This window comes from Rhamphochromis longiceps, linkage group LG8 (assembly GCF_057381845.1).
Source record: "Rhamphochromis longiceps isolate RC_006_pf linkage group LG8, R_longiceps_female_GT1.1, whole genome shotgun sequence".
NCBI classification, from domain to species: Eukaryota; Metazoa; Chordata; class Actinopteri; order Cichliformes; family Cichlidae; genus Rhamphochromis; species Rhamphochromis longiceps.
The window spans coordinates 16,956,775-16,976,690 of record NC_140564.1 but is presented as its reverse complement, the minus strand read 5'-3'; the positions used below and the strand labels follow the sequence as shown (position 1 = coordinate 16,976,690).

General features: G+C 40.8%; 1 protein-coding gene and 1 pseudogene across 2 annotated transcripts; one reads left to right on the top strand and one right to left on the bottom strand.

The window, feature by feature from the left end:
• Positions 1-415: 415 nt before the first annotated feature.
• LOC146663385 (XK-related protein 8-like) lies at positions 416-3,665 on the bottom strand. Its single transcript, XM_085417365.1, has 4 exons — positions 3,340-3,665; positions 2,126-2,357; positions 871-904; positions 416-769 (listed from the first exon to the last, which is right to left on the bottom strand). Exons 1-4 carry the CDS (start codon positions 3,663-3,665, stop codon positions 612-614), a joined length of 750 nt encoding a protein of 249 aa, XP_085273491.1. The 3' UTR covers positions 416-611.
• A 772-nt stretch (positions 3,666-4,437) lies between these two features.
• On the top strand, positions 4,438-9,977 carry LOC146663384 (G2/M phase-specific E3 ubiquitin-protein ligase-like; annotated as a pseudogene). Its single transcript, XR_014913119.1, has 9 exons — positions 4,438-4,568; positions 4,804-4,957; positions 5,157-5,229; positions 5,476-5,818; positions 6,302-6,397; positions 6,931-7,241; positions 8,369-8,550; positions 8,956-9,125; positions 9,734-9,977. The product of XR_014913119.1 is annotated as a G2/M phase-specific E3 ubiquitin-protein ligase-like (transcript).
• Positions 9,978-19,916: the final 9,939 nt, after the last annotated feature.

Below are 19,916 nucleotides of genomic sequence, written 5' to 3'. Positions count from 1 at the left end.
GAGAGGATGTACACATAATTAGGCAAGTGGTGTTAATGTTGTGGCTGACTAGTGTTTGTATAGTTACAGTACAGTATTTGTGGTTGTAAGAAGCCACTGTGGGAGCATCTTTGTGTAAACACTGGACTGAGCTGAGTGCTCATCAGGTATTTCATTTGACACTTCAGTTAAAAATGTATCCAGAAATCCCCTTTATTACAATATAAACACTGTCTGTATGTTTATGCTTGAACGTAAAAGTACACTTAGTGTAAATACAAGTTTATTATTGCAAGTTTCTTGTTTCATGTACGATTTTAGAATCTGTACTTTGAAGCCACAGAAGGGAATGGTTCACTTCAGACATGTTTGCACTAGTGGGAATATTCGCATTTGCAGAGGTGATATTATCCTATGTGCACATTGGACTATGAAGCTACAAGTTGGAGACCAGCTAATGTCTGATCTTAATTTGTCAATCATTTATGTTCTTAAGTGCACTTTGGCTGGGAAAACTTCAGAGTTTTAGTGCACATTGGAAAACTATTTTAGTGCACTAAGCCTGCAGAAAAAAACTGCAGCACAAATCTGAGAAACAGAAACAGATGCTTCATTCAGTAAAAAGCCAAACATCACAGATGAGGGGGCTCGGCACCGTTTGTGCCGTGAGGGTTTCGGAGGACTCTTTGATCTGTGTAAAAATTAGTGGCGTGGCAGGCCATGCGTTTGTTGACAAGTGTAGAGGACGGGGTGCTGTCCTGGATGGAAAAGTCTCTAAAGGACACTTCTGCTTAGCAGCAGATTCCACAGGAAATAGATTAAGGAGGACCCCCATCCCTGCTTGGCTTTGTCTATGAGGAAGGCACGCAGGCAGCGGTGGTAATCCACTACCATCCAGGCTATGGAGGTGGTTGAAGCAGCAATACTTACAACTGAAAAACAGAAGTCAAACCAAGAGGAAGTGAACAAGTGCACAACTGAATCAGAATCAGAATACTTTATTGATCCCTGGGGGAAATTATTTTTTGTTACAGTGCTCCATTTTAAACCAACATTAAGACAAGACAGACAATACGCTAACTAAGAATAGTACAATATATACATATATATACATACATACATACATAAGTCACTTATAAATAAATATTTGGAAAAGAAACATGTGTAGTTGTAGCAGCAAACAGTGTGTTAAGTGGATGCGTTGTACAGGGAGATGGCCACAGGCAGGAATGATTTCCTGTGTCGTTCAGTGGTGCTTTTCGGTAATCTCAGTCTCTCACTGAACGAGCTCCTGTGACTGACCAACATGTCATGGAGTGGGTGGGAGGTGTTATCCAACATTGTCTTTATCTTGGACAGCATCCGCCTCTCCGACACCACCTTGAGGGAGTCCAGCTCCATCCCCACAACATTGCTGGCCTTACGGATCAGTTTATTAAGTCTGTTGGCATCTGTGACCCTCAGCCTGCTCCCCCAGCATGCAACAGCATAGAGGATCGCACTGGCCACAACAGACTCATAGAAAATCCTCAGCATTTTCTGGCAGATGTTGAAGGACCTCAGTCGCCTCAAAAAATAGAGACGACTCTGGCCCTTCCTGTAAAGTGCTGTGGTGTTTTTAGCCCAGTCCAGTTTATTGTCAATGTGTACTCCAAGGTATTTATAGTCCTCCACAATGTCAACACTGACCCCCTGGATTGAAACAGGGGTCAAGTGTTTCCTGGTCTTCCTGAAGTCCACGATCAGTTCCTTGGTCTTTGCCACGTTGAGCTGCAGATGATTCTGCTCACACCACGTGACAAAGGAGTCGACCACAGCCCGGTACTCTGTCTCATCATCCCTGCTGATGCATCCAACCACCGCAGAGTCATCAGAAAACTTCTGAAGATGGCAGGTCTCTGTGCAGTGGCTGAAGTCTGTGGTGTAGAGGGTGAAGAGGAAGGGGGAGAGGACAGTCCCCTGTGGTGCCCCTGTGTTGCTAATCACCTTGTCAGACACACACTGTGGGAGACGTACATATTGTGGTCTTCCTGTCAGGTAATCAACAATCCAGGACACCAGAGAAGCATCCACCTGCATCGCTGCTAACTTATCACCCAGGAGGGTCGGCCTGATGGTGTTGAAAGCACTGGAAAAGTCAAAAAACATGAACTGTGATGTTTGCTTGCTGTTCACAGAGAGAGAACTCACACTGAACTGTCCTGGCCTTGTTGGTGCGAAGTATGACGTGGATCATCAGGGTGAGCTGAGGTGCGCTCTCACAGAAGGTCTCGATAAGACGGAGCATGCTCAGGTCATGTGTCAGGTAAACAGCATACTCTGACCCTTCCTCTTTCCTCCACCAGACTCTAAAGCCCTGACGTATGGCGGAGATGTGTCTGAGTGCGGATGGGAGAGCAGCGTGAGAAAATGACACAGCAATGAACAAACCAAACTCATGGAAATAATCGGGTGTGATTCATTAGGAGAGGTCAAAAACAGTGTGACTGAGCTTTTCATACCTCATTAATTCATTTTTATGCAGTCAGTTGTGCTCAGACTTACTGGATTTACAACTTACCACACCTGACACTGACATTTGTACATGGCTTGAGGTGTTTTAAAGAAAAAATATGGTTTCATTTTTGATTAGAAAATAAAGAAAGTGAAAAAGCTATGCTAAGGAAACTTTCACAACAAACAGGCAGAGGCCTTAGCTGCTGTTGAAACACTTATTGAGAAACAGATTCAGTGATGAATTCGGAGTGATTACATGAAATGACCTTACTAACATTTAACAGATGTGTTTTACATTTACTTAGTTCCTAAAGCTAAAACCCGGGATGTTTTACTGTTTTAAATTATTAGCACCCTGAGTTTATTTATCAGTGCCAAACTTTAAAATGTTCAAAACAGGTACTACTATACCATAACACCTTTATTCATAAAGCACTTTAAAATAAACCGGGGTTCACAAAGTGCTGTACATATAAAATAGCATAAACAGAAAATAAAATCAAACATTAAAAAAAAATAGAGAATTAGAGAAAACAGAAAAATAGAGCCAACCTTTCAAAAAGTGCCAGAGGCTTCAGCAAATAAATATGTTTTAATACGAGTCTTAAACTCAAAAGGAGAAGACGCGCATCCGAACAATCAAGCAGCTGCATTACCCCGATGTTTATCAAATTAAAAATTTATTTCAGTTTTAAATTTATGGACTGTGCACTGTTGCTGTTCAAACATGAAAAACCTAGTGTTAAAGCTAAAATAAAACTGCTTTAACCTTGCCACACTTCCATAAAATCCTGCCATTTAGTCTTCTCCTTACGGTGACAGCTGAGAGTTGGGAACTCTGCGTTAAAGCACCTGCGGGTTTACCTAAAGAGGAAGCCCAGTTGTAGAACATGCAGCAGGCAAGACAACTTCACTCTGTCCCCGAAGAGCACGCTTTTCGCCCCAGTCTGTGCGCTGAAGCCCGGCAGCTCTCGGTCGTACTTGAACCAGAACCAACTGAACATCTGGACCACGACGGACGACAGGACCATGAGGTCAACCAGGACTCCGAACCAGAAGAAGTCTCCTCGGCAGTAAAACTCAGTGGCCACCCAAACATCGGAGCCCCAGTCTACGAGAAAAGTGCACACTCCGATCACGGAGAAGACGAAGTCGGTCCAGGAGTACTTTGAAAAAGTTCCGGGCTCCATGGCTGAGCCTCCCTCTCTCAGCAGCTAGCTGTCCACTCTAGCTACCTGTTTCTGAGAAGCTAACCTTCAGCTAACGTCGTGTACCGTTATTTTCCTCCCAAAGTGGCTCCACAGTCTTCTTCACCACGATGAAGAGAAGTTGCAGAGGGTTTGACATTTTGAGCTCCAGTAAATTAATGTTACGCCCCAAGACAAATAAATTACGTTTAAAAACTAAAAAATACTTCCAAAGAGAAGAACGGGTGTGTTTGTGTGATTGTTGGCCACGCCCACCGCGGCTAATGCAGGTTTTAAGGGCCATCAGTCAAACAATACTGTTGCTCTGGGTCTAAACAGAGCGCGTTGTGTGTGACATCTTCTTTTGCGCATGCGGGCCGCTTTGAGCGTTCACACTAGAGCGCGTTTGCTGTCGCATTTTATTTGTAGTGTGAACGAGCAGACAAAAAAATCGGATTTGATCAAAAAATCGGAATTGAGCATAAGACCTGCATTGTGAACCTTTTACTCGAAAGGGCCCAAGGCAGAAGAGGTAAGAACAGAACTAAATGCACTGAAATTACTAGTGGAGGGTTAGTAATAGCCCGTAGGTTTCAATTGCTCGACGAAGCTAAGTAAACAAAAATACCAGTGAGTATATACATGCAGAAATGTTTAATTTGCCTTTATCTCCATTAGGTTTCCAGCACAGCTAAGCAGGTCACATTCTGTGGCTCAGTCTTTCACCAAAGAAGTGATTCTCTTGCCAGACCATCTAACTACACATGTGCCAAGGCGTAACAAAAAAGCTTGGCTTTTTGAAAATGGACATATAAAATCTGCACTGGAGTTTAGCTGTGACTGGGACTCAGACAAAGTAATGCAGGCAATAAGGACTGCCTTCCAGCCAGTTCTTGAAGGATGCAGGTAAGCATTAGATCCTTTTTTATAAAAAAAAAAATATTTTTTGTTACTTAGATTATTATACTATTAAAGGTCAACTTTGGGTATTTCCAAAAAGGATCTGGGAGCACCGATCGGATGACTGGATTGATATCTTTTAGAGTTAACAAAAATTAAGCCTTTTAATGTATTGTATTGTATTGTAGTCTGTTAGCCATAACAAAAATTTCATATATACTATGTTTTCTTCCTCCCCTAGGCTACAGATTTTGCTGGCATGCCACACCAAACTAGTTGAGCCATCACTCACTTCCAAACAGACTTTGAATGGAGACCTTGTGAAAAAACTGTTTCATCAGAAGTCAATTTATGTCAGACCTGACAAGGTCATCTTATGTGAGGACAATGAATCAGTAAGTAATCCTGATCATTTCAGCAAATGTATGTATGTTCATAAAATGAGAGTGAAAAAGGCAAAGATGGATTTTAAACTCCCTTAAACATTGTCACTTGTATTATGTTTTAATACATAATACATAAACATATTACTAATATTTATTATGACATTTTGTTGTCAGTATAATGAAATGTATTCTCTGTTTTAATTTACAGACATATTCTGATGGAGAGAGTAGCCATACAAGCAGGCAGGATTTCACAGAAACGTTGAATTCTGACAAATGCGGTAAATATTCCTATCTAAAAGTCGCTCCAAATAAACTGTAAATTAAGTTGGTTCAGTGTCTGTTACTTAGTCATCTCAGCCATTGTGTCTTTAGTTAAGTGTCAAGTCTTTGTTAAAATCATATTTAAATTTAGTTTAATATTTTGAGCAGGAAGAAATGTACCCCTAAATACATGAAAAGCAAAAGCTATAAATGTGATTAGATGTTATTCAAAAGTTAAACTCCTGTTCTTTGTGTTCTCACAGTTGAAATTTCTAAAGAAGTTCCCTCAGCCATTCCCATTGTTAACGCACAGTCCATGTCTGTTGATGATGAGGTCATCTGGTGCGTTGCAACCCAAGATGTTTGTACTGTTGAATCTTCCATCTCTGCTGACACCCTCACAATGTCCACCAATCCTGCTGTCGTTGCTACTGATAAGGATGAGCCTTACTCCAGTGGAACATCTGCCTTTGTCAGTTACAACACACCTGGCTTATCAGCGGGTTCTTCTGCCAGTGTTACTGGTGACACACGTGTCTTCTCTAGTAACACCTCCAGTGTGTCCAATGGACCTACCCAGCCAAGTTTATCCAGCACATCCTACAGGTATGTGTTTTGTACATGTTTGTATCTTTTAATCTTTTGAGCTATATTGTGCAAAAGTCATGAGCCACCCCTGCTTTCTTTGTATTTTGCTGGAAAAATAGGAAAGAAGCGCAGTGATTTACTGAAGTCTACAAAATTCTGTCCAGAAACAGACATGGAAGCGCAGTATATTAGAGTAGAAAAAAACTTGTAGAATTTTAATGAGCTTAAAATTCAAAATGTGATATGAGCTACTTTAGTCTTCAACATAGCTTGAACTCTCTTAACCAAGCTTTCTTGATGGTGATGTCTTCTTTTTATTGAATTTCTTTAAGCATGGTTCAGGAATAGTTTTCCAGGCTTTTTGTTCTGTTCTCTGTCAAGATGATCCCACACAACTTTAATAATGCTGAGGCCAATCTATGTATTGTGATAATGTAATTATGTCAACATCATTTATATGTAATTTAACTAAATAATTTACAAAACATTCTGGCTTTGCAGTACATATCTTGGCCTGTTTGAGGAAGAATACCTGTCAGATGACCCCGACCTCCAAGAAGCCATTTCAAGGTCTTTAGACTCAAGTGCAAGTGAAAGGTCAGTACAACACAAACTTTTACATGTCATGTTGAAAGGTCAACATATTAACCATTATTTTATGTTTGTTGCGGAAAAGGAGTCACCTACTGTCTAGTTTTGGATCAGTTTGAATAAGCAAACTACAAACTGCAACGTGCGATTTCTGTTGTCATTTGAAGATTACCAAGGCTATCAGATTACTTATATTTTACTTGATATATGTTTTGGTTTATTTTTACTTTTTTGAATGGAGGTTGGTTGTCAGTGTTGGATCTTGTTGTTTTTCTTGTTCTGCTTGTATTTATATAGTGTATTTATACTATTTATAAATACTAGTGTATTTATGACAAGATAAAAATGTAAACTTAATTTAACTTAAACTTAATCTTTTTTCCATTATCACAAACATTCTTGATTTGTATCTCTTTTTTGTTAAATATCAATTACAGTCTTAAGGATGGTACATCATTATTCTGTTGGTGGGTTATTGCCATTGAGACTAGTATATTTCTTTACTGTTTTTTTTTTTTTTGTGTGTGTGTATGTTTCAGTGACGTCCAGAGCTTAGAGAGAATCTTGGAGCAGATTGTTACTAGAGTAAATAATGACAGCACTGTACGCTTCAACATCATAAGGCGAAATGTGTGGGATGGAGCATCCAGAGCCATGGGCAGATCCAATTTTTCACCAGAGAAAAAAATAGATGTGAAGTTTACTGATGACTATGGAATATCTGAGGGTGCTGTTGACAATGGAGGACTTACTCGGGAGTTCTTCCGACTTTGCCTCTGTGAAGTCAAGGACAAACTTGGCATCTTTGAAGGTCCACCCAATGCTAAAGTTCTTACGTGCAATTCTAAAGGTACTTATGATTTAATTAATTGTTGCCATTTGATTTATTTTACATCAATACATTACACATCAATTGGTTTGTGATTACATGTACGAGTTTAGTATCTCATACAGTTAACTAAACACATTTTTTTGGCAATGACAGAATTTTTGTACCACCACAGAGGATTTAAAAAAATTAAACCTAGATTGACTGAAGGGAAGATTGTCTGCTTTAGTTGAAAGGTTTGAAACAGTACTACATATTTAGAAATTCTGGACATTTTTATACATGCTCTCTCATTTCTCAAAAGTAATTATTCAAATGACTGATATGGTGTAATTCAACAATCAAGAGATGCACTTATGAATGGAAACACAGATGTTTTACAACAAGGTGCAATAGTAAATAACTGGAAGGACTTTGCCAGAAAACATCTAAAAGAACTATGCTATACTACTATGAAGATATGGACAGATGACACCAAGATTAACCAAAATGATGGAAGGAGAAAAGCATAGTAAAGAAAAGAATAGCTTAAGTCACACATAGTGGAAGCAGTGTTATGACACGAGCATGAGTAGCTGCCATAGAACCAAGCCACTACTGTTGTCAATGATATCACCGGTGATTTGTGAAGTGTAAAGGGCAATCTGTTCAGATTCAGCCAAATGCAAATGCTAAATTGATTGGACAGTGTAAATTGATAATAACCCAAAGCATAACAAGCCAGCTCAGTTACCTGATCTGACTGTAAGGCTGTAAAGAATTGTAAAGAATTTTAATCCTTGTATTAAAAATAATACATAAAATGGTGTTAGCTTTCAATCACTTGTCTAAAGCAACCATCTTTAAAGATGGTGGATAATGTATAAAATTGACTGTAATTCCTAATCAGCTCGTGCCATTTTTTAATAAAATACCTCGAAGGAATTGCACTTTAGTATCATCTTGATTGTTTGGTATTAAAATCCAAGGTGGTGGTGCACAGCAAAATTAAGATGATTTTGTCATTATCCAAACTATTATGGGTACAACTGTATGGGCAATATTTTTTTCAGAAATAACATTTGGTAACTTGTACTATAAAAAATGCCACAGTAACAAAAATAATGATGCAAGCTTTTGAGATGATGTTTTATTTTATTTGTTAACAGCAATGAAAGATAATGGATACTACTATGCTGGCCAGATCATGGCAATGTCAATTGCCCACGGGGGACAGAGTCCATGTTTCTTGTCTGAACTCTTGTATGAGTGTCTTCAAAAGGGTCCAGACAATGTAAAAGTCAGCACTGATCATATTACTGATGAGGAAACAAGGTCACAAGTGCAGTCGGTGAGCATATTTTCCTTTGGTTCTTTCAATTTCATTGTACCGGTAGGTCTTTTTTTGCTTGTCCAACATTTTTACTAACACTTTCCTAATTTTTCTTGCCCGAGTCCTGCACCTTTCTAGTAAAAGATCGAACATTTTAATGGCTACAAGAAGGAAGAACTAAAAATGTGTGTGGCAGGTTATGGTTCTGTTGGTTACTGCCCAAGAAACTCCAAGTTTCAGTTTTCAGAATTGAATGATTGGACTTGTTTTCCAGCTTAATAACTTATACCTCAGCCTCCTGATCGGTTATGGGGTTTCATAGGGTTAATGTACTAATTAAACACTGAAGCTATTAGTTTTGTATGTTCTACTAAATAGTAGAGTCAAATAATTCATTTTATAATTTCCTCATATTGTTTTTAGATCATACAGGCCGAGAATGATCTACAGCTGCAAGATGCAGTTGCACAGGCAGCCAGCTTGATCAGTCTTGCTGGTCACAATGTTTGCATAACACTTCAAAACAAACAAGAAACTGCTTTGGATCTGGCTCACTGGTATGTCCTTCAACGGACCCGTGCACCTTTTGAAAGGTATGTCTAAACACATACTGTAATGGTAAAAAATTAAGCCTGTCAAACTAAAGTCACTGTGTTGTGAAACAATGGTATTACCCTATTTGGGTGGTACAGGTCTGTAGCGCTCCATTCTAGTACAGTTCATAACAAAACAGATATCTTTCATTCATGAAATTAAAATTCACATAAAACGTTGTATCTGTGCCGATGTAGGCATGTGTTTAAATATGTAAATAAAAATAGATTCAAATTGAGTAGCATTTGGGTTGACTGTAGACTGACAGAAAAGGTATGCCAATGGAACAAGAGACCAGATGTATTTGAAAGCAATTTGTCACTTTTACTCCAATTAATGACAGGTCCCTGTGTATCATATTTCAGCTCAGTTGTTCCATGTATAGGCATTCTTTATCTGTGTCTAAGACAGTCTGGCCCTGTAAGGGGAAAAATGTTCTTCACCTCTGATACAGCAGTCCACAGGAAAGTAAAATGTAATTAGTTCAGAAATGTCTCTTGATAAAACCTCAAAACCTCTTGTTATGATACAGGTTCCAAATCCAATCAAATACAAATATAATAATAGTAATATAAAATACAATTTGATTTTGTTTTATTTTGGCTAGGTTCAGAGATGGCTTGAGGTCTCTAGGTGTCCTAGATGCTCTACAGACATACCCTCTTCAGATGAAGTGCCTTTTCGTGAAAGCTGGAATGACTCTCAGAGCAACTGATATGGAGAATCTATTCCAGATCATTCACTCCGAATGAGGGAGTAATGCATTTCAAGATGAGTGCCGGACCCTGGCTTTCTGGCAAGACTATCTTCAGGAGGCAGAATGTGAGTTTACTACTTGGCACATTGTTTGACCATAAATCAAAATTCTCACTTTTGTGCAGCAGCATCATGAAATTACAGACATAGATGCCATAACACTTTACCTACTGAGCTATCCCTGCCCCAGCAGGGATAACATCCAACTAGATGATGTTAATGCAGCACTACGGGCAATACCTACAACCACGATTACCGACACTAACAAGCTGATCTACAATACGGCAGCAGTGATCAGTGAGATGCTTGGCTACAAGTTGAACAGCCACAAGGGGCAGTACCCTCCATGGAGAAGGAGGCTAGAGGGCAAGATCAAAGTAGCACGGAGAGAGGTTAGCCAACTAACGGAGTTGCAGAAAGGTGCGACGAATAAGGTGCCTAAGAAATACAGCAAGCTGTCCATACCTGAGGCCTTGGAAACTGCCAAGCAAAGACTCACAGCCTTGGCCAGCCGCTTGAGGAGGTACACCACAGAGATAGAAGGCAGGAGAATAAACCAGCTGTTCTCCACAGAACCAGCAAAGGTGTACTCTCAGTGGCAAGGGAACAATAAGAGAACAGCACCACCAAGGCTGGAGACGGAGCAATACTGGAAGGGCATATGGGAGAAGGATGCAACCCATAACGGCAATGCTCAGTGGCTAGAGGATCTGAGGGCAGACCACAGCGACCTCCCTGAACAGGGTCCAGTAACCATCACAGTGGCAGATATCCAAGAAAGGGTCTCCAGTATGAAGAGTTGGACAGCACCAGGGCCCGACATGGTTCACGCCTACTGGCTGAAGAAGCTAACTGCACTCCACGAGCGTCTGGCAGCACAAATGAACCAGCTGCTAGTTAACGAGAGACACCCGGAATGGCTAACTGAAGGCCGGACGGTCCTGATCCCCAAGGACCCCAAGAAGGGACCGGTCCCCTCCAACTACCGACCAATAACCTGCCTCAGTACTACATGGAAGCTCCTGTCAGGCATCATATCGGCTAAGATGAACAGGCACATGGGTCAATACATGAGCGGGACACAGAAAGGAATTGGCAAGAATACCAGAGGCGCAAAACACCAGCTACTGGTAGACAGAACAATCAGCCGAGACTGCAAGACCAGACTGACCAACCTGTGCACTGCCTGGATTGATTACAAGAAGGCCTATGACTCAATGCCCCACAGCTGGATACTGGAATGCCTAGAATTGTACAAGATCAATGGGACCCTAAGAGCCTTCATCAGGAACTCAATGGGGATGTGGCGTACAACACTAGAGGCCAACTCCAAGCCCATAGCACAAGTCACCATCAAGTGCGGGATCTACCAAGGAGATGCTCTGTCCCCACTGCTGTTCTGCATAGGCCTGAACCCCCTCAGTGAGATCATTAACAAGACTGGCTACGGATACCGACTACGGAACGGAGCAGTTGTCAGCCACCTCCTGTACATGGATGACATCAAGCTGTATGCCAAGAGTGAACGAGACATCGATTCACTGATCCACACTACCAGGCTATACAGCAATGACATTGGAATGTCGTTCGGACTGGAGAAGTGTAGTCGGATGGTAACAAAGAGAGGGAAGGTAGTCAGAACTGAGGGGATTGAACTACCAGAAGGCAACATTGCAGACATAGAGGACAGTTACAAGTACTTGGGGATCCCGCAGGCGAATGGGAACCATGAAGAGGCCGCTAGAAAAGCTGCAACCACCAAGTACCTGCAGAGGGTCAGGCAAGTCCTGAGGAGTCAGCTGAATGGTAAGAACAAGATCCGGGCCATCAACACGTACGCCCTGCCCGTGATCAGGTACCCTGCTGGGGTAATAGGCTGGCCAAAGGAGGAGATAGAAGCCACTGACATAAAGACAAGAAAGCTCCTTACCATGCATGGAGGGTTTCACCCCAAGTCCAGCACCCTGAGGCTGTACGCTAAGCGGAAGGAAGGGGGCCGGGGACTGGTGAGTGTCAGCACCACAGTCCAGGATGAGACAACGAACATCCAAGAATACATTGGGAAGATGGCCCCAACTGACCGAGTGCTCAGTGAATACCTCAGGCAGCAGAAACCCAAGAAAGAGGAGGGAGACGAGGAACCATCATGGAAGGACAGAGCCCTGCACGGTATGTACCACCGGCAGATAGAGGAGGTGGCTGATATCCAGAAATCCTACCAGTGGCTGGACAAAGCTGGACTGAAAGACAGCACAGAGGCACTAATCATGGCAGCACAAGAACAAGCTCTGAGCACAAGATCCATAGAGGCTGGGGTCTATCACACCAGGCAAGACCCCAGGTGCAGGCTGTGTAAAGATGCCCCAGAGACAATCCAGCACATAACAGCAGGGTGCAAGATGCTAGCAGGCAAGGCATACATGGAACGCCATAACCAAGTGGCCGGCATAGTGTACAGGAACATCTGTGCCGAGTATAACCTGGAAGTCCCGAGGTCAAAATGGGAGATGCCCCCAAGGGTGGTGGAGAATGACCGAGCTAAGATCCTGTGGGACTTCCAGATACAGACGGACAAGATGGTGGTGGCTAACCAACCGGACATAGTGGTGGTAGACAAACAGAAGAAGACGGCCGTAGTGATCGATGTAGCGGTTCCGAATGACAGCAATATCAGGAAGAAGGAACACGAGAAGCTGGAGAAATACCAAGGGCTCAGAGAAGAGCTCGAGAGGATGTGGAGGGTGAAGGTAACGGTGGTCCCCGTGGTAATCGGAGCACTAGGTGCGGTGACTCCCAAGCTAGGCGAGTGGCTCCAGCAGATCCTGGGAATAACATCGGAGATCTCTGTCCAGAAGAGCGCAGTCCTGGGAACAGTTAAGATACTGCGCAGGACCCTCAAGCTCCCAGGCCTCTGGTAGAGGACCCGAGCTTGAAGGATAAACCGCCCGCAGGGGCGTGCTGGGTGTTTTCATATAATATATATATACACATACATACATATATATATATACACATACATACATATATATATATACACATACATACATATATATATATACACACACATATATATATATACACATACATATATATATGTATATATGTATGTATATATATATATATATATATATATATATATATATATATATATATATATATATATATATATATACACACATATATATATATACACACATATATATATATATACATATGTTTCTGCTCCCATTCCCCATGGGATGGACGTAGAGACCTAAAATTCATTCCAGATACACAATATAACCATCCCTCCCAAACAGTGGTCACAAATCAGTCCAAATGTGTGGTAGTGGGCACATCTGCTATATTGAGATAATCCATCCCACCTCACAGGTGTGGCCACATCAGGATGCTGATCTGACATCATGAGTAGTGCACAGGTGTACCTCAGACTGCCCACAACAAAAGGCCACCCTGGAATGTGCAGTTTTTTGCGCTATTGGGGGTCTGGGGACCCAGAACCAGTCAGTATCTGGTGTGACCACCATTTGCCTCATGCAGTGCAACACATCGTCGCATGGAGTCTATCAGATTGTCAATTGTGGCCTGTGGAATGTTGGTCCACTCCACTTCAATGGCTGTGCGAGGTTGTTGGATATTCGTGGGAACTGGTACACGCTGTCGTATACGCCGGTCAAGCACATCCCGAACATGCTCAATGGGTGACATGTCCGGTGAGTATGCTGGCCATGCAAGAACTGGGACATTCTCAGCTGCCATCTGCCCTGAACAATGTGAACCATGATTCATCCGTGAAGCGCACACCTCTCCAACGTGCCAGACGCCATCGAATGTGAGCATTTGCCCACACAAGTCTGTTACGGCGACGAGCTGGAGTCAGGTCAAGACCCCGATGAGGACGACGGGCATGCAGTTGAGCATCCCTGAGACGGTTTCTGACAGTTTGTGCAGAAATTGTTTGGTTGTGCAAACCAATTGTTCCAGCAGCTGTCTGGGTGGCTGGTCTCAGACGATCTTGGAGGTGAACCTGCTGGATGTGGAGGTCCTGGGCTGGTGTGGTTACACGAGGTCTGCGGTTGTGAGGCCGGTTGGATGTGCTGCCATATTCTCTGAAACGCCTGTGGAGACGGCTTATGGTTGAGAAATGAACATTCAATGCACGGGCGACAGATCTGGTTGACATTCCTGCTGTCAGCATGCCAATTGCACGCTCCCTCATTGCTTGTGGCATCTGTGGCATTTTGCTGTGAGACAAAACTGCACATTCCAGGGTGGCCTTTTGTTGTGGGCAGTCTGAGGTACACCTGTGCACTACTCATGATGTCAGATCAGCATCCTGATGTGGCACACCTGTGAGGTGGGATGGATTATCTCAATATAGCAGATGTGCCCACTACCACACATTTGGACTGATTTGTGACCACTGTTTGGGAGGGATGGTTATATTGTGTATCTGGAATGAATTTTAGGTCTCTACGTCCATCCCATGGGGAATGGGAGCAAAAACAAAAGTGTTGCGTTTATATTTTTGTTCAGTGTATATATGTATATATATATATATGTATATATATATATATATACATATATATATATACATATATATATGTATATATATATATGTGTGTGTATATATATATGTGTGTATATATATATGTATATATATATATACATATATATATGTGTATATATATACACATAGCTGTCATGGTCTCATCATCGGTCTCGATAGAGTGGCTAGTTTGTTTTCTTCTTGTGCGTGTGTGGGAGTTTGTGTGCATCATGCACATTGCTATCCACCTGTGTTTCTAAAACTCTTACTTATGGCTATTTATGACTCAGTATGTGATTTAATATTTATTTTCATAATTAAAAGAGTGCATGTTTTGTACCATCATCAAAACTGTATCTTCATAACTCAGCAATACACAAGATGAGGCGTCTAAATAAGAATAAAAAAAACAAACAAAAAATCTCTCAACGCTTGTTAAGCCCAAATTTCAAAAAGACATAAACTGTAATGAATGTAGTTGTAAGGTAATGCTTTACTTTAAGGTGGACATTGGTGAGTTACACCAGTCAATCTAGCATTTCTGATCTGTTGGCACGTGGTGTTGAAGATAACATCTCCTGTAATGAAATATTCCTGCTTATGTATTCCTGCTTAATTAATCCATCCATCCATTCATTCTGGGATGACTGGATGGAGCCTATTCCAGCTGTCTTAGGGCGAGAGGCAGAGTACACCCTGGACAGGTCGGGCTGTGCCATCAATTACTGTAAATTTAAATGTTATGGTCATACAAAAGAGGGTTTATAGAGAATACTGTTAAATGTTCCATTTCTATGCCATATGTGGGAACAATTTCCAGAGTGTGATCACAGTGCTGTGTGGGCTCATTCACATTTTCAGAGAAACCAAGTGAGTCTAAAAATAGAATACATCCACTGTTAAGGCTCTTGCTTTCAGCATCTAGATGAATATTATAACTGTCCGCTGCTATTATTTTATCTAAACTGAGCACTAAACCAGCTAAAAAAGACTGAGAAATCAGATGAAAACTCTGAGTAAGTGCAGGTGGATGATAGATGACAACAAACTACAATCCTTTGCCAGTGAGGGACAGGTCTAACAGTCAGGCTGTCAAATGAAGGCTTTCTATAGCTGACAATGTATTTATATAACACATAATACAATTAATATGCCCACACTTGAATGACTTGTGAAACTCATGATCTGATAAGAAAATAGAAGCCCTTATTTAAATGTTACTCTAACATTTAGAAGTACAAAGTGTAAAACTGATTATATATATTATATATAAGTTGTAAAGTTACTTACTCACTGATAAGTGACTACAGCTCAGAACACATGCTCATACAGAATTACTCATACCCTCACCAGGGATCTTACCACCCTTGGTGACCACAGAGCTTATCCATGCCTAAAAATAGCCCTGGTTCAATTTGTCAGAAACTTCAACATCTGCCAGCATTCAGAGTCCAATAAGGTACTGACCTTCACTGAAAGAGACAACCATCATGGCTACTGTGCAGCATGCTTTATGTGGGTTCAAAGTAAACTCTAAGGATAAGTATGTGTTGTTATACGGCAATAGAAAGCTTTGGTAAATTCATTATACATCCTGCACAATGATAATATAATAAGCAGTAATGTTAAAAGAACAACAAAAAGCTATAAAGTGTTAGCATTTCATTTGTCTTGTCACATTCTAGCATAGCTCTGCAAAGTATGTCAGTATTGTGATTACCAGAGCCCGCTGCCCACAGCAGGCAAGACTAATAATAAATGTCACAATAAACAATAAACCTCTCCATTGTGGCAGGGAGCACATGTCAGGCACACACACAGGTGAGGAAATTTATTATGAAACCATAGAGAAGCGTCCTGCAACAACAACATCTGTAAACGCACAAGTGTCAAGACAAACAATAACCCCAAGTACATACAGAAGACTAGAGCCTATTCAAATGCATGTGCATATTTTTACCAGGTTTAAAAAAACAAATTCACACAGCATTCAACAGTCAAGTACTGTTTTGTAGCAAAGATAGCACTGTGAAAGTTCTGCTTAATAATAATGTTAAACCGCTCAGCAGCAGCTCACAAAGGCCTGAAGGGTTACATTCATCTGGGTGCACAAATATAATACCCCAAATGTGACTCTGTGTTCAGAGGTTTAGGTAATAAATCAGTTCTCAATGAACGAGGTGCACTCAAAGTGCTCAAAATGTCTGTGAAGGTATTCATTAGAGGAAGATTTGTAAGTCTCTTCTGCTGGACTAAAACCATGTTTTTAATTACAAGGTTGAAACTAAACAATCTGATGAGGCCAACAAAGGGAAAATTATAACAGATTTTAGGGGGATGAAACTTATTAATACTAAGCAAACTGGTGGTTAACAAAGTAATGCTTTTTTACTATTGTGATAGTTAATCACATTAGCTAATAGCTCATTTTGAAAAAAAGCACCATTTATTTAAGTATTGGTTACTACTATGTAATGTGATTTGGCTTGTGTTAGAATTTAATTAAGTAACTAAAGCTTTTAAATAAATGGTTTGGCAAAAGCTCAATATTTGTTTGCAAAAATAAAGCAGAAAGCAGCATAACATGGCAATATTTCAACATTTCAAAATAAATAAAAAAAATCAAAATTTATTTATACAGCACATATTAAAACAACAGTGTTGACCGTAGTGCTTCACAGTCAGTAAAAGCATGAGACAATTAAAACAAACAATAGGTAACAACACAACAAGCTAGAACAGCCAACTAGTTAGAATCAAAAGCCAAAGTAAAAAGATAAGTTTTAAGACGTGATTTAAAAGACTGGATAGACTCGGCAGTACGAATATGAACAGGGAGGTTATTCCAGAGTCTAAGTGCCACGGTTGCAAAGGCCCGGTCACCTCTCGACTTCATTCGAGACCTAGGTTGTGCTAGGAGCCTGTGATTGGATCATCTAAGTGCTCTGTTGGGATTGTATAAGTGGAGTAGTTCAGAAAGATAGCTGGGCGCTAAATTATTCAGAATTTATAAGTGAACAAAAGAACATTTGTCCATCCAGTCCGAGACACGGTCAGTGACACCCTCAGCAGTTGTGAGTCACTATGGAAAAAATGTTTATTTTCTGACATCAACCAGTTGGAAAAAAATAAATCTCAGATTCTGGTTTGCTGGTGAGGGGCGGTATTGTACAAGTAGGGGAGGCATCATTGGGGCCACTGCCACCCCTGCCACTACTCTTGACACACCCCTGCTCCATGCTTCGATCTTAATCATCGAGCAAAATATGGACACAGAAATGTAATTACGTATGACTAAGACAATATACTACTCAAAAAGATTTGATAGTGTCACTTAATGTACATTTAATCAATGGATGCTTTGACAGCAAGAAAAGTAAAAAATTTCAAACAATTTGAGAAAAATAACATAGAGCTATATTCTAAAAATAACACCAAAGGAGAAATCGGTATTCAAAGGCAGATGGTGGGCAGGGCATCACGGATTACTCCGTGGAGCTTCAACTTGCAGTTTCTTCCACACACGCTCAGGACCAAACATCTCCACAGCCCACAGCGCATCTGAGAGCAGCGCAGTTCATTTCCAAAGGACGTAAAAGCTGTAAGTAAATACATGTTTTCTTTGTTTTCCATAACCTGTTAGAGCTGTTCCACAGATGTCCCCAAATACTGTTGTTATTTCTTTATATAAAAGGAAAGTGTTAGCACTCTGCAAAAATATGCTGCAGGACTCAATTAATTTATTTACTAACGTAGCGTCGCATTTTTAAGGGAATTTCCGAGGTTGAAAAATCGACAGATTTAAAAGAAAAAAAGAGAAAAAAACTAAAAAGTTAATTTTGCTTCAGTTTGCCTTGCCCTTTGTTTGTACCTTTTTTTCCAGCCATATTAAACGGCTCGCTTTTTGTTAACATTCAAGTTTTGTTCCCTGTTCCTTGGAGTCTGCATTTTGGGTCCTTTTTCAATTCATACAGTCTGCCCTCGCCAGACTGTGACACATTGTCTTTGCAAGTACAAAAAGTGTGATGTGCTTAAGACTTCACACCTTCATTCTCTTCTTGTTAAAATGCTTTGAGTTTCTTGCTCTTATAGTTTTATTCTATGTTAAAATGCATTAATCTTAATGGGAAGACCCCACAGCTACTGTGCATCCCTTCACAGCAGTCCTTTCAGTGAAACCACACAATATTAGAAGGTTAGTTTTCATCTGGTTTAATGAGCAGTTTAGGATAAACTTATTTTGGATTGGGGTTTAAAAAGCTGGAACAAGCATGTAGAGATCCCACACTTGGAAAGAAACATTTGTGAGGGAAATGCTGTGCAGTGTTTATCTTTGCAGTGCTGGAAGCAGACAGGTTTTTTTTAAAATAGTGGAGTCTGTCAGAGATGATTGCTGATATCAGGGCAGTGAGGATAGCTATGTCCCCTGAATGTTTTTTTTCTCCCTCCACTGTTTAGTTCAAATATTTTATTTTCTGTTAATCTTCTCAGATGCTCAGTTTGCCTAAGTTATACTTGATAAATAGCCAGCACATCTCACAGGATTATTACAGTTAAACTGCCATGCGTGGGAACAAACACCACTGAAAGATATTTTAACTAACCAAAGAAAGAAAGAAATACAACACTGCTATTTTACTACACATGACCCCAGTTCAATGAGTATGTGCCTTCACCACTGGTTGAGTGGGGTGGGGTGGGGGGCAAAGAGGTGTCGTGAGTCAAGCCTGAGGTAACCATGGCCACACTTAGCAAGTCCCTGGCTCCAGTTGTTTACAAGAATCGCATTTCTGTCTTTGGATTTTTTTTTTATCACTACTTGAGTGACAGGCCAGAGGAAGCTCCACATGGGGCAGGTTAGAAAGAAACCAAGCCCCATGTGATGCTTCACGCTGCTGCAGGGAATGATTCAGAAATGCCGCCTGCCAGGAGACAGAAATCAGTGTTTTGGCAGCTTATTGGTACACAGTGGCAGGCTGCACTCAGCCTAAGGTGGACCTCCCACAGATGGTTGGGACATGGAGCCCCTGAGAGGCTTTTGCTAATAGTGGAGTTCCTGTGCAGTAGCACCAGTGGGTTAACCTTTAGCCATGTCACACAGCACAGAGGTAGAGAGGCGGGTATACTCTGGACAGGTCGCCAGTCAGCATTATTTTATTTAAGAAAGTCAAAAGAGGAAAAGCATTTTTTCCAAATTTTATTGTACAATTTAAACTGCTGTCTGGTCAAAGACTGATAATGAGATTTAAAAACAAAACAAAAAATACATACAGTATAAAAGTATATATATAAGTCTGATTTTAAATGAGTATGTGCACGGTGTTAACAATGAAGTAATCTTGTGATTGAGATTTTTTTTTCATTTTTATTACCTGCTAAAATGTTTGTTAGAGCTCTGATCTCTCTTAGTTTCAGCATTTTTCAGACTACCAGAACACATCTGCTCGACACATCTGTGAACAAGTATTTGTATTGGGAACAAAAC

Coding starts and splice junctions, on each gene's coding strand:
- LOC146663385 (XM_085417365.1), bottom strand. CDS start 3,665: ATGGAGCCCGGAACTTTTTCAAAGTACTCCTGGACCGACTTCGTCTTC. Junction 2,358..3,339: donor CAACTGGGCTTCCTCTTTAG/GTAAACCCGCAG, acceptor ATCCGCACTCAG/ACACATCTCCGCCATACGTC. Junction 770..870: donor CCACCTCCATAGCCTGGATG/GTAGTGGATTAC, acceptor TCTGCTGCTAAG/CAGAAGTGTCCTTTAGAGAC.